The sequence below is a fragment of the Uncinocarpus reesii genome, genomic scaffold (assembly GCF_000003515.1).
Source record: "Uncinocarpus reesii 1704 scaffold_1 genomic scaffold, whole genome shotgun sequence".
In the NCBI taxonomy this organism is placed as follows: domain Eukaryota; kingdom Fungi; phylum Ascomycota; class Eurotiomycetes; order Onygenales; family Onygenaceae; genus Uncinocarpus; species Uncinocarpus reesii.
The window spans coordinates 1,354,156-1,378,722 of NW_003052500.1; the positions used below are offsets into that span (position 1 = coordinate 1,354,156).

The 24,567-nt window shown below is 49.5% G+C and overlaps 11 protein-coding genes across 11 annotated transcripts; 7 read left to right on the plus strand and 4 right to left on the minus strand.

Moving 5' to 3' along the window:
* Positions 1-248: 248 nt before the first annotated feature.
* Positions 249-1,242, plus strand: UREG_00645 (uncharacterized protein; the record flags this gene model as incomplete). Its single annotated transcript, XM_002541085.1, has 3 exons — positions 249-408; positions 473-844; positions 923-1,242. 3 exons carry the CDS (start codon positions 249-251, stop codon positions 1,240-1,242), a joined length of 852 nt encoding a protein of 283 aa, XP_002541131.1.
* Positions 1,243-1,752: 510 nt separating this feature from the next.
* Positions 1,753-2,511, plus strand: UREG_00646 (uncharacterized protein; the record flags this gene model as incomplete). Its single annotated transcript, XM_002541086.1, has 5 exons — positions 1,753-1,772; positions 1,881-1,955; positions 2,054-2,097; positions 2,178-2,267; positions 2,339-2,511. The coding sequence occupies 5 exons, from the start codon at positions 1,753-1,755 to the stop codon at positions 2,509-2,511; spliced, it is 402 nt and encodes a 133-aa protein (XP_002541132.1).
* Positions 2,512-4,169: 1,658 nt separating this feature from the next.
* UREG_00647 (uncharacterized protein) lies at positions 4,170-6,023 on the plus strand (the record flags this gene model as incomplete). Its single annotated transcript, XM_002541087.1, has 3 exons — positions 4,170-4,477; positions 4,551-5,101; positions 5,161-6,023. 3 exons carry the CDS (start codon positions 4,170-4,172, stop codon positions 6,021-6,023), a joined length of 1,722 nt encoding a protein of 573 aa, XP_002541133.1.
* A 1,571-nt stretch (positions 6,024-7,594) lies between these two features.
* On the minus strand, positions 7,595-9,422 carry UREG_00648 (uncharacterized protein; the record flags this gene model as incomplete). Its single annotated transcript, XM_002541088.1, has 3 exons — positions 7,595-7,658; positions 7,712-7,849; positions 8,041-9,422. 3 exons carry the CDS (start codon positions 9,420-9,422, stop codon positions 7,595-7,597), a joined length of 1,584 nt encoding a protein of 527 aa, XP_002541134.1.
* A 1,671-nt stretch (positions 9,423-11,093) lies between these two features.
* UREG_00649 (uncharacterized protein) lies at positions 11,094-12,174 on the plus strand (the record flags this gene model as incomplete). The annotated part of the gene is made up of 5 exons (XM_002541089.1): positions 11,094-11,398; positions 11,471-11,780; positions 11,831-11,886; positions 11,961-12,069; positions 12,142-12,174. 5 exons carry the CDS (start codon positions 11,094-11,096, stop codon positions 12,172-12,174), a joined length of 813 nt encoding a protein of 270 aa, XP_002541135.1.
* Positions 12,175-13,259: 1,085 nt separating this feature from the next.
* Positions 13,260-14,174, plus strand: UREG_00650 (uncharacterized protein; the record flags this gene model as incomplete). Its single annotated transcript, XM_002541090.1, has 2 exons — positions 13,260-14,077; positions 14,147-14,174. The coding sequence occupies 2 exons, from the start codon at positions 13,260-13,262 to the stop codon at positions 14,172-14,174; spliced, it is 846 nt and encodes a 281-aa protein (XP_002541136.1).
* Positions 14,175-16,116: 1,942 nt separating this feature from the next.
* On the minus strand, positions 16,117-16,855 carry UREG_00651 (uncharacterized protein; the record flags this gene model as incomplete). The annotated part of the gene is made up of 2 exons (XM_002541091.1): positions 16,117-16,396; positions 16,605-16,855. The coding sequence occupies 2 exons, from the start codon at positions 16,853-16,855 to the stop codon at positions 16,117-16,119; spliced, it is 531 nt and encodes a 176-aa protein (XP_002541137.1).
* Positions 16,856-17,115: 260 nt separating this feature from the next.
* Positions 17,116-17,981, plus strand: UREG_00652 (protein ras-1; the record flags this gene model as incomplete). The annotated part of the gene is made up of 3 exons (XM_002541092.1): positions 17,116-17,133; positions 17,418-17,676; positions 17,746-17,981. The coding sequence occupies 3 exons, from the start codon at positions 17,116-17,118 to the stop codon at positions 17,979-17,981; spliced, it is 513 nt and encodes a 170-aa protein (XP_002541138.1).
* A 1,305-nt stretch (positions 17,982-19,286) lies between these two features.
* Positions 19,287-20,358, minus strand: UREG_00653 (uncharacterized protein; the record flags this gene model as incomplete). Its single annotated transcript, XM_002541093.1, has 3 exons — positions 19,287-19,914; positions 19,985-20,151; positions 20,263-20,358. 3 exons carry the CDS (start codon positions 20,356-20,358, stop codon positions 19,287-19,289), a joined length of 891 nt encoding a protein of 296 aa, XP_002541139.1.
* Positions 20,359-21,025: 667 nt separating this feature from the next.
* Positions 21,026-21,348, plus strand: UREG_00654 (uncharacterized protein; the record flags this gene model as incomplete). Its single annotated transcript, XM_002541094.1, has 2 exons — positions 21,026-21,097; positions 21,157-21,348. 2 exons carry the CDS (start codon positions 21,026-21,028, stop codon positions 21,346-21,348), a joined length of 264 nt encoding a protein of 87 aa, XP_002541140.1.
* A 332-nt stretch (positions 21,349-21,680) lies between these two features.
* UREG_00655 (uncharacterized protein) lies at positions 21,681-23,331 on the minus strand (the record flags this gene model as incomplete). The annotated part of the gene is made up of 3 exons (XM_002541095.1): positions 21,681-22,587; positions 22,787-22,851; positions 23,035-23,331. The coding sequence occupies 3 exons, from the start codon at positions 23,329-23,331 to the stop codon at positions 21,681-21,683; spliced, it is 1,269 nt and encodes a 422-aa protein (XP_002541141.1).
* Between the last annotated feature and the right edge of the window lie 1,236 nt (positions 23,332-24,567).

Sequence of the window (24,567 nt, forward strand, 5' to 3'; positions counted from 1 at the left end):
TGTATATACGGAGAGACGTTCTTTTGAAGTCTAATCAAGGTCTGCTGAGTAAGAAAGAGCCGTCAATTACCTGGTTAGCTAACTTCCCAATGATCGGTGGTAGATGAGCATTCCTTACGTCACTGGGGTATGAAGGGAGTATATGAAGTGTATTTACCCTCATTCTGATTTACGATCCCTAAATTCCCGTGTCTGTTTCATTGCTCATACCGTCAAGCTGAAGGGACATATCATTAGATTGATTCACTATGGTGACGACACGTGCCCAAGAGCGGGCAGAGGCTACTTCAGGCCAGAAACCAACCAAAGCCGAACAACCAATTCCAGCGAAGAAACATACGGCGGAAAAGAAGAACATCCAGAAGGCTGCAGGGAAAGTAGAGAAACGCAAATTACCTAAAAGGGGGGGTTAGCTTTACCCGCAGATGAGCTGAAGCTCAAGGTCAACAAAAACAAGTGCTGACCATGCCAGAAGAAGAACACAAGAAAGGGGCTGAGAAGCCAGTATCCAACGCTGTCCGCAACGACATTGATAAGCTGATTGCCAAGAGGGGGTCACTTCCGTTAGACGACCTCAATCTACGATCTCGACCCAAGCCCGGGACCGAAATGATCTTAGCATTGCTTATGGAAGCTATGCTCAAAGCGGCGCCGATCTCGCACCAGAAAGCGGAGGCGACGCTTGGGCTGCTGCTGGAGCATGGCTTTCAAGATGTAAATAACTTGAAGAATAGCTCCTGGGACGAAAGGGCCAAAGTACTCATCCAGGGAGGATATCGACATTACTATAAAAGGGCGGCATCGAACTTGGCTGAATTGGCGGATTGGGTGATTGATAAATACGGTATGTTGGATCCTTTGCTCTGCTATTCGCGTTGCCCTTGAGAGATTGGTCACGTACATTGATCTTTTGATGCCACAGAGGGCGACCTGGAAAATTTCCATGCCGAAACCGGCGGCTCCAATTCAAGGATTAGATCGACACTGAAAGAGATCAAAGGCTTTGGCGATGTCGCTGTTGACATATTCCTCGCTTCAGTCCAATCCGCTTGGCCTGAGACAGCACCATTTATTGCGGAGCGAAGTTTACAAACCGCTGAACATATTGGGATTGGAACGGATGTCGAAGCAATTTTCAAAACTCTGCATTCCGATTCAAAAGATATGTGCAAGCTGGCTAGGGCTTTGACTGAGATCCGGCTGGAAAAGGAAGAGCAGGAGTTCCAAGTGCATGAGGAATGATGTATTTAAGTCAGATATAATGCTTCCACCAGAAATCTATTCTTCTTAATCTCTGTGAGCGCAAGCCGTGTATCGACAAGAAGCTGATATAGCGTCATGTGCTCGTTAGATAGCCGTTGGGCTTAGTCATCTGGCAGCTGTTGAGCTTCAGCCGAACAGCGAAGGCCAGGCAGCTTCAATTCAACTTGGTCCCAGTCTGCCCTTATTATTGTCGTCAAATTCCCTTTCGCGACATGAAGTATTCGGTCTAACTCCGATATTCTATTTGGATCCTGCTTTGATGGTACGTGGTCGAAATCGGTTTGCCGGCCTCATGAGGCGGAAATGACGGAGTGCTGACCAGCCACCTTTCTTACAGACTTGAGCTCGGCCTGCCAACTCTCTCCCGACACAGCACACTTCTACGAACATCCTTAGCTCCATACTTCTTTGCATGCTAGTCGCGGGCGTTTGATATTTCCTTTCGTTGCTTTCGAAACCAGGTCAACGTCCCATTCAGGAACCAGGAAAATGGATCTCTCGAACATCTTGTACGTTGAAACCCCTTCGGCGTTGGTTTCGAAGAAAGGCTTTAAAGAAGATCGATTCTTGCTTGGGATAAACTAGCTACAACAAGCGCGCTGACAAGTTGGTTCTAGTCGCTTGGTCAATTTGGCCATCGGTGTTATCATGGTGCTCGGCGGGATTTCGCAGTTCTTCTTTGATCCAAAATTGTAAGTACCAGAGCCGCTCGGCGGGTGTGTGGGCTGGAGGCGTACAATGGAGGATCTCGCCAGAACGTTCCTGTGTCCCACTGACTCAGAGACTATAGCCGGAATATAATCGTTGGCATCTACGTTATTCTTTTCGGATTGGGTACGTCACTTTAGTCCGCAAAAATTATCCTCCCCGTGGCATATGATAAACTGGTGGATATTGACTGCTACCAATCCCAGCTACTGGCGGCCTTGAAATCGTCCCAAATGTTCCGACCCAGATCTCTAGACATGCCTCGTTCATGTTCTCGTTCATCGGAAGAGGAATCTGTAAGTTATCATCAGCGACAACTAGATTCTTCTCGTCTAGCCCGAAGGCAGCGTCTTACCCATGTTTCTAGTTTACATCTTTGTGGGGTGCATCATCCTTGAGCACCATGTCCTCCGCATTGTTGCCGGCTCGATCATCGGAGTCGTAGGTGTCGCCTACGTCGCCCTCGAGTTCATCCCCTCAATCGAGCCACCGGCGAACATGCGGGAGGCGGAACCTGCGTGGGGTGCGGAACAGATTTAAAGCCCTCGACTCCTCGAGTCGTCGACCTAGTTTCTCCGAGACAGCCGGATCCATCCAGATTTAGATACGAGTTAGCCGCTATGGGACAGACCGCGGCTGTCGGGGAGAATCAATAATACAACCGAACTTGCGCCCAATCTCGAGATTCTTAAGATTTATATACCTGTTTAAGACTGGGATGAGGTGAATGATCTAGTGTTTCTCAGTCTCTGCCCCCTTTGCTTGGGCCTACATATGAATGCTATCTTGATCGTCATGTTTCGATATGATATGTTTCTGCAAGCTATTGCTTCGCCCGCACTGTACTTTTAAATGGAATTCATTGCTTCTTTGCATCCCAACAGCTTTGATAGGGATCTCGCGCTTAACCCCTTCCGGCTAAACGGCGTCTCGTACCCACAGACCTGGTCTGGCCAATGGGGACGCAGCCAGTGCTGCTGACACGGGAGACAAAGCTTGGTTCGTCCAATCACAGCGCGGCCAGTGTTGATTTCCAATCTTGGCGCACACCCTAGACCAGATCAGGCCTAGCGCGTGCTAGATTGACGTAGCGCAAAGTCTAACTAATCATATCAGATTGTCCGCCATCGCCAGCCGCAAGCAGGTCGCCGGCGACGAGAAGCTCGAGGTCTCGACAGCGCTGCAGGGATTCATTCTATTCGAGCAGATCAGCCGGGGGTGCGAGCCCAGACTTGAAGTGCGCAGGTCCTTTCCAGACACCACGAGGCGAAATCAGAGCAGGAGAGAGAGTTTGATCGAGGGTGGCAACCAAGAGATAAGATAATCAGCCCGGAGGATAATCAGTATCTGATCCCAACGCCGGCTTCTTTGGCGACAAGGATCAATCACGGCTTATGCACTGCGCTGCAGGACTGAATTTCGAACTCGAACTCCCGCGACAAAAGAGGGTCGATGAAGCCGCCGTGATACCAAGCCCGTCTTATCTCACACATTATTCCTTCTTGGCTTTCTCCCGTTTGGTCTCCCATCAGGCCACTCCATCCGCGAGACAAATAACCACAGTCTTTCAGCCTCACCGCCGGTGCAAAGAAGCTTATTGAGCTTCTGTCAACTGAGATAAAGCTCGATATCTTTGATTTTGGGTCTCCAGCCTACAGATCCGTGTTGCAGTATGTGCACTCAATCCCCTTCACGCGTCTCAACAGTCTTGCTCTTCAGCTGCTACATCCGCTCCCCTTTTACTTTTCCATCGCCGACTTCATTCCAAGCTTGATCATATTTTAACCATCTGATTTAGTCTTTTTAGCATCGCATTCGACGTATTCTACTTCTGCTGCGCTGCCTTACCTTCCGAAGCGCCCTCCCCGAAGTAGCTTGGCTTTTCAACTCGACCGGCTGCAACTCGATACATACCCTTATTCCCAGCGCTGCTCCGATACCTCGTACCTTCTGAAGGTCCTCTGTGCATAATCTCCAATCAGTCTGTGCTGTGAACCGTCAGATCTCTGGTCGCGACTAGTTTGGCGGTTGCCTAAAGCAAGCCGGAAACGCAGCTTTGAACCCAAATCGCTCTACAAAAACGCTTGGGTGCCGACTCTTTCGAGAGATTTTAGTGTATTGAATCGACTTTGCTTTTAGGACAACTCGAGGTTTCGCGATAACGGCTCTTGTTGCCAGTGACGTGGGACTTGGCTCACATGGACATCGTTCGAGGAGTTCCCCCGTCGACGGACAGTATGATGCGTCATCCGTCAGCAGAAGATCTTGATGCCGCACATCAGCTCGTATCTTCGGCTCGTGGGGGAAGAAATCAAGTGTCGGATCTAGCTTCCGCAACAGCCGAAACGACCATTATGCATGATCCTGAGAGTGTTGAAGATGGACCCAGTCCTGGAGAAGAGCATCAAAGACCAGAAGAACTGAACGATGACAGCCAACCGAATGCGTCGTACCAGTCCTCCAAGTCTGATGGAAAGGATCAAGTTTTTTTAGGCCATTCATGCGTGTACGTGATTGGCCCCATTCAGCGGTGAAACATGTCGTAATGTACTTTATGGCTGACTCTGTTTGTCATATAGCAACTGCGGGACGAAAAGAACGCCCCTTTGGCGGAGAGCGCCCAACGGTTCAACGATATGCAACGCATGTGGCCTATATCTAAAAGCGAGAAACGCTGACCGTCCAACAAATCGTAATCGCCATTCATCCGCCACCATCGGCTCCAACGCTTTGCGAAATACAGACGTGCGAACAAGCACCTCTCCTACTGCCGGTGGTGGGTGTTCTGGCAAGCAGTTCAATGTTACGAACGATCAAGTCGCTCCAAGTGGAACATGTCCAGGAGGTGGTAGCTGCAACGGAACTGGCGGTGCGGTCGGTTGCGATGGCTGCCCGGCATATAACAACCGCGTCTACAAGTCAGCTTCGCGACCTCCCGCAGCGAGGCAAATATCGAGGGCTTCTCCTCAAACCGTGAATCAACCTGGAATGCTGGGTCATGAGGCAAGCGATTTATTAGATGTGCCACAACACGATGGCAGTATACCCACCGCATGCCAGAACTGCAGCACTACGGTTACTCCACTATGGAGAAGGGATGATCAGGGACATCCTATTTGCAATGCCTGTGGTATGCCTCGTTTTCCTCATATACCACCGTGATTGATAGCTAATATCATTGCCATATAGGCCTCTATTTCCGGCTCCACGGCTGCGCTCGACCGGTCGCTATGAAAAAGTCGATCATCAAACGAAGGAAACGTGTCGTCCCGGCACTCAGAGACAGATCTCCAACTGCAGGTTCATCTAATGACTCGTCAGTTTCTCCTGAACTAGCATCTGCTTCCCTTGCATCAAACCGTTTCGATTCCCGTCGATATTCCCAAGGGGAGCATGGAGGCTCTTTCATCACCAATATCAACAGTCAACTATCTCCTCATATGCAAGCAGCGTATCAAACGCATAGTTCCGCTCCTCCCGCTATCGATTTCACCGGATACAACTCCAAACCAACATCTCTCCCTCACCACGGCCCACCACCGCCCGGCCTATACAATGGCGATCGAGTCAGCCCAAGCGACCATCTTCCCACAAGCGCCACGCCGAAAAAGCGAACCCTTGAAGAAGCAAACGCGTCAGATCCCAACTCTCTTGCTCATAATTCCGACATCCCCACATCAGCCCATCTTCCACCTATACACCCCACCTCCTCATCATCCCTCCCTCAACCAGGCCGACTAAGCTCCATCTCCTCCCTCCTTAACCACGCGGAACGACCTTATGAAGGCGCATCCATCGATCCCTCTCTCGGCGCCAACACATCAAAACCGCAAGCCCAACAAGCCCCACTCTCACAGCACGCGCCACCGGTCTCGTTGTCGCCCCCAGCAAGCGTTGCGGGATCTTTGCCGAGTACAACCCCCATCAGTGCTGCCGCCATCTCAGAAGAAGCTCTCAAAGCGGAGCGGAGGGCGCAGCTTCAGCGAGAAGCTGAGAATATGCGTGAAGCGCTTCGTGCCAAGGAGAGGGAATTAGCTGCGTTGGAACCTTGAATTTTTTTTTTTCTTTGTCTCAAATTGCGATGGATTCGTTTTGTCCCGTGCGTCTACTTACAGGTACTTGGTGTTTGAGCGTTGACTTGTCGTTGGGGATTCAAGGTGCCAATAGATATTGCAAGGAAAGGGAAACGGCCAGCAGGATTATCTTGGTGCTTTTCAGCAGAACAATGCTACTTTTTACAAACTGTTCCTTTTTTTGTATCGCAACTTCTTACCTTTCTTTGGTAGTCTAGTTATAATACCTCCTTCACTTCATGGATTGCAAACTCCGCTGTGGTCTATCCTTTCCTTCCTCCTCTCACGATGGAAGATATCGGATGGTCACTCTAGTAAAAAGGCCAGTTTCAATGTATATAGATTTCAACGTATACCATTTGATTCTTAAACAAGTAGATAAGCTAATAAGGTGCCAAGTAAATGAAATAGAGAGCTTTTCTATTTGACTCCATCCTATCGCAGTCCAAAACCCACAAGCACCCGAGGCCCAAATACAGTGGTTAGATGGTACTGCGGTCTTGCATTGTCGACATATGCCAAAACCGGGAGCACATATTGCACCATTCACTGCGGGCCTCTCTGTGCCGTTTTGAAGCTATCACCGCCGGTAGTATCTTCTATTGAGCGCGTTCAGAAAACATTGCTGTGTTCTCAACCCTCGCTAACCTCATGGACGTTGGTAATGAAGGAGGCAGATACAGTGGTATTCCCCGGCGGGAGTGCTGGTGCACACACCAGTTGGGCAGCCGATTTTCAGTTGCCCACTGATTGAGGGACGCAGAAATATGTCCCCGAGAGTGGCGGAAGAAAATCGAAAAAGCAAAGACGCCAGTCTATCACGGGCGTGGGTTCTCCACAAGTGAAATTGCCTTTTCACTTGGAAGAGCCGTTCTCCTAGCACGACGGGTTTAAGCAGTGCATTTTCGTTGCTAGCCGATACGGAGCAGGCACTGGATAACCCAGACAGGAGATTCTTCGCGGACGATGCAAACGGCTGTTGGATTCGTCATCACGGCCCTGAGTCGCGGAAATTGGTGTAAGGGAGGATCGTTCCGCTGTAGCGTTTTGTGCTGACCTTGATAATGGGGTAGAATGCATCGCCGTTAGGAACTCTTGTTCAACTGCGCCAAAGATGCTAAGGCGCGCGTGTCCATCTCGTTTGGGACTCGCCCGCCCACCATGCCAGCGAGCGCATGAGCGTCGCGGGCAACCGGGTTCTTGAAAGACGGCGGGTATTTCTCAAAAAACGACAGCCATGGAAAAGCGGACCGACTGTGGGTAAGCCCAAGTTTCTGTCTGCAAAGGGGCACCAAGATGGGTCGATTATTTCGTGGTCAACCACGCTCCACTTACTTCGGGCATTGAATATCCAAACGAAGAAGTATGATCGGGGTTCCTATTCGCATTCTAGATGTACGAGTGCCTCTTCAACCGCTCCAAGGACGCTTATTCCATTGAAGTCTGCGGTAATTCAACCCGGTTATTCTTGCAACGCCGGGTGTTCGAGTAGCATGCCGGAACTAGTTTATTCCAAGCATGTCTCCAGGCCTTGGAGGTCTGTTCGTAAGTCAGAACCAGTTGTAGGTGTTATCCACAGTGTTTCCTGATCCGATGTTGTCACGGTTCTTGTAACTACAGGTGTACAAGCCAGTCGATGTGCCATTCTCGAAAGGCGCGCGACGAACCGTGAAATCTTTGAGAAACCCATCTCGAGTCCCAACCACCGGCGATAAAAGAGAGGATTTGGGACGAAGCCCCAAACCTCCAGCTGCGAATCTTCGATAGCAGGCTCCTTTAAGGAGCAGGTTCGCAAAAGTGATGAGCTACAGGATATGTTGCAAATATCAAGCCAAGCCCTCGGGGAGCTTAATGGCTCTGCCACGTTTTAAAAACGGCTTTTATGCAGAACCATAAATGATCCCAATATCATCGAGTAGCTCTCTCGGTGGCATACATCGTCCATGGCAATATCGAGCCCGACCAGAATACTCAGAAGGAGAAATATTCAGTCTACCCCTTGATCGACGCACAAATACGTAGTGGAGATTGCTGATAGGGGCGTGGCCGTCTTCGCTTCGTCCGCATTTGGCCGTCCATATATCTGCTCGCCCGCAGCATATATTCCTGCCTCGTTGGGCACACTTCAGACTCTAACCAGCCGTTGACCGGTAGCCAGGGTTTGGACTGATAAATGTCTAGATCCATCGGGTCGGAACAAGGCACATTGTCGTCCCAGCTATAGTCATCATAGACCCATGCCCCTTCTTTAGTATAGAATTTAAAAGTGTGACCCGTAATACTCTGTAGCAAAGCAAGCCCTCGATACCTTCTGAGATCACCCCAGTTCCCATCGTACAGGACCGGGTCGACAAATTTCATCGCTTGCCAGAGGATAACCCCAATTCGCGACATGGAGTGTAACCACGGTTTCGGCGGAGAGAGGATGACGAACAGGGACACTTCCGGCGGCGTGTAACTGGGCTCGAGTATCGGGTTCCCAAGCCAGTTGAAATGATGTACATTGGAATGGTTTGCAATCCACCATTCCTGCCGTGCTCTTTCTTCTCGTGCAGCAAAATCCCAAACCCCGGGCTCCTGCTGATCAACAAAACAATGCGAATTAGACACGTCAATATCATTAGGGTCTCTGGAAGGTCCCCCGACTGTAAGTTGAGGGTTTTCTTTCCCAATAGTCTGGGTTTCATCAAATTGGAGGACAAACGGTTGTGGTCGAAGGGTATCAACGCAGGATAGCATTTTGGTCGGTGAGGAATATGGCAAGCCGAGATCCGCTGTGATGGACGAAGAGGGTTTTCTCGAGTTCATCTGCCGCGAAGGGTCATCTTTTGTATTTGCAGCTCCTTGCGGTGTAATCTCTGGAGGCTCGTGAGCTCGCTCGTCGGAATCACTAGGTTCGCAGCGTGATGAGTAGCCCGAGTCCGTGAACTGAGACTCATCGTCCCCATCGCTGTCATAACTACTCCAGTCGAAGTTTTCCGGCTTCAATAACTTTGTCAATTCAGGATCTTCCAATGTTTTCGAGTAGAAATCAGCCGGTATTTCCTTGTCAACATGGCGGACCGCGAAGATGCCCAGGTCGTATTGGCTTTCATCCTGGTGAAAGTCTTCCGCTTCATCGTTGAGGTATTCGATGCCAAAGAGCACGTCGGTATTTGGCCGGTGACATCTAACTTCGGGACGGTGATCGAAAAGGGGAGTGCGCGATACTGTTGGGGGAGCGGCTGACAGAGCAGAAGAGATTGATCGAACGATAAATATCGATGGGTCTGCGAGCCATTCGGCGTAGTGCGTATGGACACTAGGAATAGGCTGTCTTGACGGAACTACGAATGTAGCGCTGCAGAGCACGATACGACCGCTGTAATCTCGGAGCATGGCGTCGATGGTGTAAAATGGACCGGGGCTTTCGGGATGTGACGACAAGAGGGTAGATCTGAGTCCCAGGTCCCATGCTGTCTCAGTCTGGTCGGGTAGGTAATAGTGCAATAATGGCTAGGAGGAAGATATCGAAGAGAGCCTGTGGCCTGGCTCTCCAGGACTTGGAGAATGAACGGCTTCCAGTCCAGGAAGCTGCTGATTGCCATAATCCGGCGCGGGTTCCTCGCGGTTTAAATAGATATCCGTGGGCCTGCGGCACCAAGGAAAGAGCAAAGGAATCAGGAAGCAAGGCAGGCTCAGTTACCAAGTCACAAAGGACTCGCGCAAGGATGGAAGAAATTCGCAACAAGGATGCGGATTTCTATGTCCAAGTGAGCGTGGTATCAGTGATACCTCTCGTTGTTGAATCTGATGCCAGTCAAAATCAAAATAACAAATAGAGTCCTATAAAGAGCATAAGTCAAAAAATACAGGGTATAATGCACAGTAGAAGAGAAATTTTCTGCTTAGGGCCAGTGAGTTGATATAAAGAGGAAGCAGATGCGGAAAAGAAGGCCCATTTCCTTTACGCCAGAGTATAAAGATACAAATCATGGATCCGGAAGCCTGATTCCAGGGAACAAACACTTCTCGAAGCAGTTAAAACTCAGCTGTATTAAGCTAGATTCCATCATTGATTGTTTGAGTCACAGCATAACTTCATTGTCACTGCCTCGTCTGCGGAGAAAGCCGCATCAACCCCAAGTTGGTGAATGACCACAGGGATAAGAAGTATCCTCCAGCTCCATTCAGACAAGGTATCCAGTTCTTTGGCCATTGCGACTGTCACTGTGCGGAGATGTCTTGGTCAGAAATGAAAGACTGGTGAGAGGGCAAACAAACAAAATGACAAAGGGAAATGTGAGCTCAGGTAAAACAGGTGTGGATGGACCAAGCCAGCAAAGAGACCGCAACTGGTAGATAGATCGAGTTGTCCAGCAATCCTTTGGCCTGAGAGTGATCAATGCTTCATGTGGGCGAAGCATGCGGTGACAAGGCAAACAGTGTGCTGGCTGCAACTGTGCCATATTTCCGCCTGTCAAGGCAGCAGCAATAGGTCTTGGTTTGAGCCACAGTGCCTGACCACGGTAGGAAATCCTCATCCATAATCATGAGATGGTGCCAGTCTGTCTGTGGCCCTTGACTCCAGGCTCCAACAGAACCGTTGCAGCACTAGTCTGCGGGCCTGAGGCTGGAAATCGGCACTTCACTGAAAAGAATTTGTCTCAGCAAACATATTCTCCTTCAAAACCATCGAGTATCGGTCCAGCAGCGTCCGATGCAGACCATGCTGTCTGAGAAGAGAAGAAGGGCGGCGGGTTGAGGTTAAAGTCGGCATGCTCGGCGGAGTTGACTGTTGGAGCGGGGAACAGCCGTAACCACCGTACCTTGAATGATGGAGAACCGTCTCGCTCTCTCGTAACATCGACATCCACACTCCCTTCTGCTTCATCTGTCATTCAATCAGTAGTCCTTATGCGCTGCTTTCGTCCCTGCACCAGAACATTTCAGACCTTCAGCCATTTCTACCAGAGTAGCCTTCAACAGCCATACCGCTGCTCCGAATTGCGGCCGGTACTACAGCACCTCCGAGCCAGCATCATCCCACAGGCTAGGGCAAGAAGAACAATGGCTACAGCAATGGGGAAACGCCTGGAGGGAAAGACGATTCTGATAACCGGCGCCTCGTCCGGGATTGGGAAAAGCACAGCGCTGGAATTCGCCCGCACGTCGCCGAAGAATCTCAAACTGGTTATCACCGCGCGCAGATTCGACTCCTTGAAGGCGGTCGCCCAAGAGATCAAAGATGAAGTTGGAGAGGGGGTGCAAGTTTTCCCGTGCCAATTGGACGTCAGCAAACCGGAGGAGATCAATAAATTCGTGGAGTCGCTGCCCGCAGAGTTTCGGGAAATCGACGTGCTCGTCAACAATGCGTGAGTCGCTGAATTATTCCCGAGCCGCACATCATTGGGTTATTGCTCATGCTCTCTGGAATTTATTATTAGAGGGCTTGTCAAAGGCGTCGCAAAAGCTCCTCAAATCGAGACGGAGGACGTCAAGATCATGTTCGACACAAATGTCACAGGATTGATAAACATGACCCAAGCGATACTGCCGATTTTCCAGAAGCGGCCAAACGGTGGCTCCGGCGATATCATCAACATTGGGAGCATCGCTGGACGAGAGGCATACCCAGGGGGCAGCATCTACTGTGCAACAAAGGCCGCTGTTCGCAGCTTCACAGATGCCCTCCGGAAAGAGCTGATCGCGACGAGAATTCGAGTCATTGAAATTGATCCCGGCCAGGTGGAGACTGTAAGAATAGACGGAAGCGGCATTGTTATGATTACTGACTATTGTTCTAGGAGTTTTCCATTGTCCGGTTCTACGGGGACAAAGCCAAAGCGGATGCGGTATATGCGTGAGTCCACCACACACCCCCTTTCATCCTGCGCATCCGTTTTGAAACTATTTTGCTCATTCCCACGGGGGCAGCGGATGCGACCCTCTCACACCTGACGACATTGCCGAAGTCATCGTCTTCACCGCTGGCCGGCCAGAGAATGTGGTCATAGCAGACACCCTTATCTACCCTCAGCATCAGGTAAGTTTGATCGTTGAAACGGAGCCCGCTTCAGCAACGTGAGAGAGCTAAGGTCGAAATACTCTTATCTAGGCATCCCCGACGGCCATGCACCGCCGCTCATAAAACGTTTCTGAGCCATTATGACCCAGGCGTTACCCCTCCCCCGCATTATTGCACCCGCGGCTTATCGCTCATAGAGCACGAAGTACTGGGGCTGGGACTACCCCGAAACGCACACCGGGAAGCGTTTCCAGAACACCAACACATGATAACCCAGTACAGAGTAGTAGACGCTAAAATAATAGAACCATGGACATGATGTAAATAAATAGAAGGACTGAGAATTGCAACAACTTAAAAACTGTGAAATTCTCCGCATATTCGTATTCCCGTCTGGAAATTTTCCTAGGCGTCACATCAGCCCGATCACTAACTGAGTGAAAGTGTATCACCCTGGAGTGCCAGGGTATATTGGAGAAGACTTGTGCCGTAGACACCCTGTCCATCGTCCTCTTGTTCACAGGTCATAGCGCGGACGTCACTGGGAAAATCAAACAAACCCCTTGACTCGCTTGCAGCCCAAGCAAAGTATCTCGGCCGTCGAGACTGTCAGACAGATTGGTTCAGGGGCAGAGACATTTATCAAGGTTGTTTCAGGGTGGAACTGGGACGTTGAACCCGACAAGAAAGACCACAGGGCCCAGGCGTGATCACCTGCATATGTGCAGAGAATGTAGCTCAAATCGAAATCATCCAACGATACATATTGCCCAGTGTTGGTTGGCCGCGGGCTTCTCGGCCTTGGGGACAGCGACGAGGGTTCATTCGCGACAAGCTGCCATTGACATCAAGAAACCATGAATCCACCGCTGTAAGGCTGATCTCAGCTTGGCAGTGTGCACAATGGTGTGTGACGCTAGCCCTTTCCGGTTTAGTTTCATGCGTGATGGCTTGGCCCCTAGCTAATCTTGGCGTTCTCGGTCTTTAGTTTCTCCGACGGGATTCCAACCTTTCCCAGGCTTTTCTTAGTTGGAGGCTGATAGGAGATGTACAAGGGTTTCCAACCAGCCATAAAATGAATGACAACGACATCTAACGACTCCTTGTCGCCTCTGGGAGGTTCCCTCTCCGACGCTCTATGAGAGACGGAGTCGCGCTCAAAAACCTACCAACTACCCTATTCTTGAGCTGACGACGTTCGTGCTGCGATGGAGAGCGTGGTGCGCCTTGTTGTCCGTGTGTTGATTCGCCTCGTCCCCCAACCCTGGGTTATGAACATATGCCGCTTCCTCAAGAAGAAACAGAAGGCCGGCAACAACAAGGGATGCGCCATCATCAGGCTCCCGGGTGGCATCGTCGCGAAAATAGGTGCTGGCGTTACCCCCAGCGAAGTTGCAACACAGTCCTATGCGTATCACCACCTCGATCGCCGTATCGTTTGTGTTCCACGCATATACCACTATTTTCAGGATTTCAGCGACCGTGTCTTACCGACAGGGTATCTTTTCATGGAGTACATTCCTGGCCCGACACTGGAAGAATTTGATGAACCAACCAGCACACATCTTACGCAGCGTCTGGCAAAGGTGGTTCAACTCCTCCAACAATTTCAGGCAAATATCCCCGGCCCTGTTGGAGGGGGGATCCCGCTAGGGAACATGTGGGGGTACCATGATGCTGGGATGGCCTTCAACTCTGCTGAAGACCTAACTGCATGGGTGAACAGACGGATTGAACTGCTCAAAAAGACAGTTGATTTCAGCCCATGTCCTCTTGTTCTCTGTCACTTGGATCTTTGCCGGCGCAATGTCATTGTGAGCAAGGATGGTTCACTATATCTCCTTGACTGGGCGTTTGCTGGATTTTACCCGCGGTTCTATGAAACTGCAGGCATCAACTTCTACAAGGATGATTTTTGGAAGTCATTTCTTGACGCTGTCAACAAAACCATTGCTTTAACTGATGATGAAAAGCGAAGCATGGACTTGATCTTGCGAGCCCGTGCTGCTAGCCTACGGTGGATTTTGTAAGTGAACGTGTTGTTTTACACTGATTTTGCCTGTTCCCTATTGCTAACTGCTCCTCCAGTGACTAGTTATACTGGCAAGCTTCACACCCTGTGATCCGCAAAATCAAACATTTACTGACCCGACCTACACAAAAGGTTCCTGGCTCCATTGGGTCATATTCTCGGGCTTGGCCTTTGGAGTAATTGTATTGGAGGTCGTCGATGGCCTGATTGACTTTGACTGGGCTCGATGGATCGATGTATCCCGCAGCTTCCAGGTCCTCAATCATCGTTCTCCTATTCCCAGTAGTTGTGGTTAACCATTGTTCGGTGTTCACAGGAATGCGATACGTTTGAACTCACACCCAGAAGCGGCAACCCACGCCGCTTGGAGCCAGTTTGTAGTTGGCTCGACGCTTCTGGTCCAGTAGTTGAAGGACTTGCCCAACAGTCAACCCTTCAATCGGCTGAAGATCAATCTCCTCGAGGGCGGTGTTGGACGATATATAGGCACAACGCTTACGCTGCAGCGTGCCCATAACGTCGGTTGGGCCTGCCTTGATCTGGGAGCATGCAACAAATCACAGCCTTCCCGCAGCCATTCAACGGCGAAAGAGATCTGTTCGATTTTTTTTCTGGAAGATGAAATCATTCTTACCAATAAGGCGGCCCGTTCTCCGCGCATACATAACTACATACATACATGGACCTCCTGACCGGAAAGTACTTTTTCGCTCCCCCTGGTGTACCCGAGGATGACGAGCTTTTCGATACCAAGGTGCTCAATTGTCAACTGTGCTTCTTTGGACTGTTCCCAGTGAAAATATCATGAAATTGCGGGCACAGCACAGGAAGAGGTCAATGCTATCAATCAAGCGATTTGGGAATCCACGACTTCACCAGAAGTATCAGAGAACCCTGGCTGATTCTATGGATGCCGAGGACTTCCAATTTCTCTGTCATTTCATGTGTACGGATCCCAGAGATCGCCCGTCAGCGGCTCAGCTTTTACAACACGTATGGTTTCATGGCATGTAGACAGAATTCGAACTCCACCTTGATTCTGGTGCTTGGGCGTGTACGGAGTATGTGCTATTTGGTTTTCTGATTTTTTGCGTACTTATATTACCGGCTAAGCTAGTGGTCAGTCTAGCGGTCAGCAAGGCATGAGTTCGAGTATAGCCTCATAAATCATATGATTCGAATTATTTGAATTTGATTCGCATAAGGGTGATTTGGCGCACCCACTGCAACTTGGCAGCAGCTATGGGGCAAAGGCGCCTTATCGCAATATCGCTCCGGTTCTGCAGCAATCGCGGGAGTCTGCCAAAGTAAACCATCCCCTGGACGCAGTCTTCGATGGGCCTGGGGTCCCTGGCTGATGAAAGTATCTTGTTGCCCTCGGCTAACAGGAGTCATCACGATGGAGTTACCGTCAAGCCGATGTGATCAAATCTCGGCATCGTACGAGTCAACCCAGTATCAATGATGGAAAGATATAGATATGGCTTGGCCGTATGCTGTCCTTGAAAAGCGCACGTTGAAGGCTGTAACTTCTATCTCTTCCGTACTTGAAGCTGTTGACGAGATGAATTCACAACCAGAACCTTGTTCAGGGGCTAACTAGTCGACTCCAAATTGCCAGGTAATAAATCTGCATCAGAAGCGGCACGGATCGGTTGACATCCCAGTAACTAGTGTAGAGTCAGGGCTGGCGCAACGACTTCACTCCGCCATCCATTCAATCAACTAGACACATACTGAACACTGTCAGCGCGAAGAAACATCGAGTTCCTCGGGCCACTGGCTGCAGACCAGATCGTTATTGGACAGCGATTGCTTGATGGCTGGGGCTCGCATATCCAATGGAATCGCACATCCTGCAAGGCAACATCGCACACCGTGGATTCATCTGCTCTCTCGGTGCGTCGGGATCACCTCGACGAAGCTGAACATGTTCATAGTCCAGCATCTGGTGCAGAATGCTTTCGCCGTCTCAATGGCTACATTTTCGGCCTCTCATCGTACATTTCCATTCACTTGACATGAATCACAGCTCACCCAAGCCAGGGCAAATGCGCCTTTAAACATCGCTCCATCATGACTGGCACATGCATCTTGGTGTGTGGAGTGCAGGAATCTCGCTCCAGCCCCGACATCCGTCCTACGCGTGCGGATTGGCTCGAACAGAGCATCGCTTTGAATTGGATCTGCAGCGTCAAGTGAAAGAAAATGAATGAGCAAATAATTCGATCGGCTTCAGTGTTGCGAAGCGAAGCGAGTTGAGAGTTGAATGGATCCATGAATCCACGGAAAGCGTCCAGATAGACCGGGTAACTAGATGAGAACAGAGTTATTAGCATTCCACCTGCCGGCGGTTATTAGTTAAATAAAGCAGAGTGCGGAGAGAACAAAGCCATTCTTCTTCTCCTTTTTCGCTCTTTTTTATCCTGCTACAATTCGCGTCTATTCCATCCCGAAAGCAGCAATAATCGCCGTCTCGCTGAAAACCACGGGCGATTCAAGGGCTAGTTAGTATACTTACTTCGCGACAGAACTACGGCTCAGGGCGAACTCTCCTGTAGCCGTCCCCGCCTCCCGAGCTCCCCTCTTTTTGCAAGTAAGCCGAGCGCAATCGCATCGAAGCGTGCAGGTAAAGCAGGACGGGGTGCGTCGCAGCATTGTAGATCCAGCACCGCGAGCATTCTCAACGCGATCGGCCAGCCTGCCACCAGTGACCAGTCCCAAAATCCAACCCCTGACCCTGTCCGAGCGTGGGTTTCTAGCGCCAGACATCTCGAGGTCGTTTTGGGTTGTTGTGTGGACTGGGGCCAAGCCGTCACTTTCGACGCCTTCGCTTCCCCCCCAAACTTGAGAGCGAACAACCACTTCTTGCTCCCTGAATCAACATCCGGTCCACGGCTCGTGCAAGGGCAACAATTGACCTTTCTACCTGTCTTGTACGCTGAGTGCCTGGTTCTAGCCGCGTCCGTCTCTGCGTCTGCTGCTGCTCATTAAACCTGCACACCCCCTGGGACCGCTGAGTGAAGCATATCATGGCTTCGACATCAAAGGTCAGTCCGAATCCAACTTGTGATGCGTCACACTATCAATCGCAACGATCAAATCGGACTGACAGCAGTGCCTGGCTAGTTTCTTCGTGAATACAAGCTGGTGGTTGTTGGCGGAGGAGGTGTTGGAAAATCATGCTTGACCATCCAGTTAATCCAGAGCCATTTCATTGACGAATATGACCCAACAATTGAAGGCAAGTGGCCATGCCCGTCTTTCTTTTTTTAATTAGGCGATTGGCGAGCACTAACATTGGCTATCGACTCCAGACTCCTACCGCAAGCAGTGTGTCATCGATGACGAAGTTGCCCTGCTAGACGTCCTCGATACTGCCGGTCAAGAAGAATACTCCGCAATGAGAGAGCAATATATGCGAACTGGCGAAGGTTTCCTGCTTGTCTACTCGATCACCTCGCGACAGTCTTTCGAAGAAATAATGACTTACCAGCAACAAATACTTCGCGTCAAGGACAAGGACTACTTCCCCATGATTGTCGTTGGAAACAAGTGCGATTTGGAGAAAGAACGAGTAGTTTCCAAACAAGGTACAAAGAGACTCTTATCCGTCATCTGTCTTTCCGATACTGTCGCGCTAACAAAATAACCCCCAACAGAGGGCGAGGCTCTGGCACGGGACTTTGGCTGCAAGTTTATCGAAACTTCTGCAAAGTCGCGCATCAATGTCGAAGACGCCTTCTACGATATCGTTCGCGAAATCAGACGCTACAACAAGGAGATGTCGTCCTACTCATCCGGAGGCGGTGGCTACGGCTCCCGTTCCCCCGATAAAATGGAGCTCGACGAACGGGGCGAGAGCAGCGGATGCTGTGGGAAATGCGTTATCATGTAAATGAGAAACACTGGCGACAAAACACAAAGAAACTTTCGAGCGCAGACACCCTTTGACGACCATAGAAACATGACCGGAGCAGGACGTTGCGATTCTTTTTCAATCTGAATGAGGATATGTCATGACTGAGGCTGGCTTGCAGTTCGTTCTGTCGCCTATCACACCTCTACCCTGGCCAAAATTCCGTGATGCTTCGGTGCCGAACTTACCTGCAACCGATCGGACGATTCTTTTTTTTTTTAACACAAGTACCTTTTCTGCATTTCATTCTTTCACTTGTCCATTCGAGGTTCGTTTTGTGATACCTAGCTACCATCCCTCGAATTCTTGGAGCTTTTCATAATCGGAGATATCATTTCCAGCCGTGTCTTTGTTCCCCGTGGTCTCTGCTCCTTTACCACACATTACAAGTCCTTTTAATCCCACATTTCACCCCTTGGCTCCAATCATGCTTTTCTTCTATTCTCGTTGTGAGTATTAACCCACCTTTTGACCTGATTTTTTGCATTTTTCTTCTCTCACCCCACAATCATTTTCAGTCCGCGATCTGGTTGCCACCTGATATCTCATCTCGTTTTGGTCCTGCTTTCTATTTCGCTCTGGCACCGCGTTAGGATATGCTCTCTCGTTCGCATCTTACTTGTCCTCTCTACTACTTGGCTCATTATGGGAAAATACTCTGCGCGAAATTCAAGCTGGAAATGGTTTCTTTTTTTGATGTAAAATGTACTTCTCTACAGCATTTTAAACACCTTGAGATCTCCCAGCCCTTTTTCTGGCCCTTTCTGTCTTCATTTCGCTTTGTTTCCTTTGTGCTCACCAGGGGTTCTCTACGGACGTTTTCAGGGTAAGTCCATTCGCTGCATACAAGCAGCGAATTGCGGCCACTTTTATTTTGCCCTGAAGCCCACCAGACTATCTATAGTTCTAGAGAATTCTATCTATTCCGTTATATTATTGCCTATTCATCATTCATCATGAAGACACCACCCAACTGTCCTATTGTATCATGTACTAGGCGCCTCTCTATTGTGCTCAAGTATTCACAAAACCAAAGGATGAGCCTATTGATTCCAACTCGCTGGTGGAAGGTAGAGAGGCAATGCGCATCCTCAATACGGAACCACGAAGGGATATACGCCTTCTCCTCACTGTTGGCGGCTCTGGAAGAAAGCTTCAGCGTCATCTGATCTGTAACCATCCCACACAATCAGTCTTGCTAATGCCAATAAGATACATACTTCGGAACTATAAAACGCTGTGCATTCGACCTTTCTATATAGACACAAAATTGCATTCAATGTTCTAATTCTCCTCGTCCTCTTCGGCAGGAGGATCATCCTCATCCTCCCTGGACACCCTCCGTCCCTGCACGTTCTTCTCAATCTCATCCACCAAACTCTCCATATACTCCTTATCCGTTCCCACCAGCGTGACGGTATTCCTCTTCTTGCCCCATCTCGGATAACTACCCACCTTGATCCCCTTTGGCGCCACCCGCTCAGCCAAGCTGGTCAGATACTCCGCGATCGAGCTCTCAAAAAGCGGCGTGGCGAAGAGGAATCGATATATCCCCTTTCCCTCCGGGTCAATCAGCTTGGGGAGGAGAATTGGTTTGAGACGGGTTAATATCCTTTCAAACAGAGATGGGACTCCGGGGAGGATGTAAACGTTGCCATTGACGATGGACACGGGGATCCACAGCTCGTCATCGATGAACATTGCTTGTTCGGAGAGCGGGCGGGTTTCGTCGGTAGGTATATGGACCATGCGTAGTCGGGCGGTCAGAGCGGGCGATGGGGTGTCCCAGTCGAAGTCTGGGCTGGCTTGCTTAGGGGTTGAGAGCCGTTTCATGCGCTCGAAAGCGGCTTCGTGGAATTTCAGCTTCAGGTTAAATGCCTTGGCTATTGATTGGTAGGTGATGTCGTCGTGTCTAGTGAGCTCAAAATTATTAGCATCCAGTCATATAAAAATAATATTAGCCATGGGTTGTGCTGTTTTACGTTGGTCCAATTCCTCCGCTTGTGACGACAAAGTCATATTTGTTGCTCATCCGCCTTACGGCTTCGATAATCTCGTCTTCATCGTCGGCGATCACTTCAACGCGCTTGAGCTGTACACCCATCGAGAAGCAATATTTGGCAAAATACGCGGAGTTGGTATCAACAGTCTAGCGAAACGTCAACGGTCTACGGGTCTCGCACACAATGTGCGCGAGGCATGGCGACCGGAAAGCTGTTAGCCATAGATGTTCCCCAAAGGCCAAATGATGATTGCTCACCTTCCCACCAAGCACCTCGTCTCCGATAATCAAGCATGCTGCCGTGCCAATTGGTCGCTTGCTGTTCTCCAGCGCAGTTCGCTGGGATGATGTCATTGCGCAGAGGGGAGAAGTCGGACTCTTAATAGGACAAGCAGCAGTAGCACGGAGAAGACTGGACAGCGGCGGGGAAATATGTAGATTTAATTGAGCGATGCGACTAAACATGGAGGCAGGGCAGAATAAACGAAGGTGTTGAGAGCAGTGTGCTGGCTGTCTGGGAAAATATCGGCAAGTCAATGCGGGAGGGGCTCTTAGTCTCTACCCTGGAGACAAACAACCAGCAATCCCCACCTCCTTCGGACTTTTGAGGTGCACGTCGTTGCGATCAACTATTGCTGAGTTCCGTCTTTTGTTTTAGCCTGTCGGGCCATCCACTGTTCCCCCTTGTAATATCCTTATCTGATATTGAGCGAGACTATGGTATGAACGTCATCTCCCCCCGCAGCAGCTCACGACAGTAACTAACAGCCGTCGGGACCATCTCAACAGTCTGACGCCAGACTCTATACGTTCTCGTCAGAGACTAAGGAGAAGCTCCGCAAATTCCGCTTAGGCACATCAAGGGCAAAGGATCCACAGGGCCGTCATCTGTATTCCATCCCCCCCGATACCCGGGTTTGTCGAAAGGAAGCAATGACCGCCAACACGCTTTTTATCAACAGATATGATAGATACTAAAAGCCAGGAGATCCGATCCGCAGACGATGCTGTCTATTCCAGCATGGAAGATGTTGCGGATGAGTTGCCAGATTCTTCGCCGCGGTTTATCTTGCTCAGCTATCCGCTCACTTTGGTATGTATAAGCACCTTGCTTAAATGAAATTTGGCCAACTGATTTACCGTGCTTAAAAGCCCTCCGGCCGTCTATCCGTACCCTATGTTCTCATCTATTATCTGCCTGAGAACTGCAACCCTTCGTCACGGATGAGTTATGCCGGGGCAGTGGAACTGATGCGAAATACCGCAGAGGTTAACAGGGTTATTGAAGTTGAAGGGGAGTCGGAAGTGATTGATATCAAGTCGAAACTGTTAGGTGAAGACTAAGCGGCAGCCTGTGTACTTGGAACGAAAGCTATTTAGTAGCTCCAGGCTGGGATGGAAGATATATGGGAGCTTGTATGGCGTTTGGAGTACTCGGGGTGAAAGAGTGCCACACAAGTGGTTATGACACGGGAGTTACTGGGACACCAGCCGGTCAAACCTGATCAAACGGCACAGCCATGCCCTGATGATGAGATGAAAGGGCCAAGGCGGTTCATATTCTAGCATGATTACCCCAAATGGATGATTCTGATGTGTAGTATGGGCTTGCCGCTCTTCTCACTATTGAAGACATCACAAACCTCTTCAAGATATCGAGCATGTTCATCCGTTTTTCACTGTACAAAGGTCGTCATTCCACGCGTCCAAAATGCGGAGACTCCTTCACAAACAACAGGTAAAGGTGTCTTATCAAAGCGTGAACGTAGGTGCTGCCGGAAAAGATTAAACAGACCCTTTGGTGTTTGCAAGGCATTGAAATACCAATATCGTCCGCTGATCAAGGCTGTCTTCATACACGCCGAAGGAGAATAATGCAACGGCGTCTTCATGTTCTGTTCCTCGCGCTCAAAAATGTCCACAAATCGCTCGTACTCTACTCTGAATCTTTCGTACTCAGCGTCCTTGAGACGGTCAACACTCTGCCCTGTCAGCCAGAAAGGCGGTAGCAAGCACCCTATTGGCAACGAACAAGCCAATTCGAGATCAATAACATGCTTGATATTCCACTTCTGATCCACGAGGATGTTACTATTATGCATATCTGTCAATTGCATAAAAAAAGGGCCATCACGAAGGTGCCGGTCGGTAAACCTATGAAGGAGTGCTCGCATTAGCACCAGATCCGTTGCCTGACCACGTGCATCACTTTCGTTGGTTGCAGCATTCGCCTGATATCGTAGCCGATTATCATGGCCTTCAAGTAGGTCAAAGTAGAAACTATCAGCACTGGTGTATGTTGTAGTCTGCGGGGTAGTAGGTATAGACCAGTTCTCCAGCTGATGAAGGTGGCAGAAAATGGGGCGATTTGTGAGGCTGATTCGACCATAATTATCAACGGTCCAAGTTCCTATTCGTGGTTGTGGAGTCTTTGCAAGTGAGAGCATAATTTTCGACATGCTTCGATACAAATTCACAATCTGGATATCTGTATGTGGTTGGGAGAAGGTTGTGGAGAGCATCTGCACATCATCATCTCCAATCCAATCCATCAGGATATAACCATGATCGAGAAAGGAGTTCCTATTTCTAGGAACATACTTGCTAGCAGGGTACTTCCGGTCCCCAAATAAAAAATAGAGAAAACGCCACAACAGGAACTTCGCCCTTTGCCATAAGGGAACAGCTTCAGGTTGGCAAAACTACTCCCGCCATAGACATTAGCAAATGCAAGATATACGCATTATATACATCAGCTATTAAAGACAAATCAACAACTCACACTAAGTCCACCAGGTATTCCGAAGCCTCGTAACTTGGGTATTGGTACGTCTGGACAATTCTTGTCTATCCAGATATAGGTTGCAGCTTCTGACCGCGCCTTTTCTGCTGCATTTCCAGGGCAAGCCTCTTTACCAACTTTGAATGGCAAAGGTACTCTGAGCCCCAATTTGGACGACGACCAAGCACTGTTGATACTTATAGGGATGCACATGTTAAAGCTTCCATGAAGCCAGATAGGTAGTGTACTTGCACCATGTCTGGAGTCAGCCCACAGTGAAAGGCAACAAGTTCCTTGATTTCCTCCTTTCTATGATAGAGCTCCTCATAGAGCATTGCCGTTCTCTGAGTGTACTTCAGCTCGACTCTCATGTCTTCCTCTTCATCTTGGGCGTATGACAGTGTAATGAGCTTCTTGCGATGTAATTTATGCAGCTTCGCAGCATTGGCGGATTTAGCTGTTCTGATATCGTCGGTCCGAGATCCAACATGGTTGTCGTTATGCTCAGGAGTCTTTGTCGGCAGGCTTTCGGCTGAATCTAACATAGTTATTTATAGAAGAGAATAAACGTAAATAAGGCGGGCCAGGACGGAGTACTCCGTTGGCTAGTTGGATGGACCTGGTGAAGAAAGGAGTTGAAGTGTCCCAAACAAGCATCAATTGCGAGCAAACAACGCCAAGAACGGTAGAAAAGGGGCTTGGAACGGATTAACCAGTTAACCGCTGACCAGCTGCCCAAGTTGCATCCAATGTATCAGCTGGATGCTGATATAACGATGTCTTGAACTCGGCTCAAATGCTTAGCAGTGCCTGAAATTCTGAGCAACCAGAACTCTAACATGTTGATTATTTTAATGCCCCTGCTGGTCTCTTTTTTTAGGCGAACAATGGAAGAGATTTTAATCCTCCGACTGCGAGCTAACTTCGAGCAAGGACAACGGTAAAGTCATTTTAGCCCAATCGAAATCGCTTTTCTCAGAACGCGTTCCTGAATGGACGAAAATCATCGTTGGTTTTAATCCAACCGAATCACACCAGCAAAGAAAACCGAGTTTTGGACCGTGCCGTATTCGTATCCCAGACTGCACCAACCCCAGGTGTTCACTAATCATAAAATCAACTGTTTTCAACCACGCGACGGCTTGAAGCGTGGAGCGTGAATCTGGTCACAATTGGATCACTTCTTCCGTTTCAAGTTAGGAGAAGTCAATTGCGGGAACAACAGGACAATGGAGGGAGCTTCAGTTCCAAAACCGCCTGGCATATTTGTCACAGTTCTTGATGAGGGCAAACAGTTTTGCTCGCTCGCGCCGTTCTTCAAATCACAGCTCAATTTTGCAAATTTATGATGGCGCCACGAACAGCGGTGACAGTGACAGATTCCTTGGAGCAATCAGGCAACGGTGAAAAGTAAAAAGAGGCCTGGGCGGAGCCATTTGATTGAGAAGGATGGAGAACTCGGAGCTTGAGTTAGTTCTTATTAGTGGTAAGTTTCGGCAGATGAATTCTGCTTGTTGGATCACCATCAACTCTGAAGAAAGAGTCCCAGTTTCCGCTGACCTGGTTTTGATACAGCGGCAGTCCCACCCCCCTTTGATATGACAGTCGAGATATGGGGCTGGTCAGGTTGTTAGTACAAGTGTCAGAAGGTCGCGCTTTTGTGTCGACTCGGTTTTGGGGCGAATAATGGACCACGGGGAGAAGGGGCCGTAATAGCAAAGGAATCTTGATTCGTTCGATCTCTGGACTGATCTCTGCGACAACAAACCCGCATAACCTGA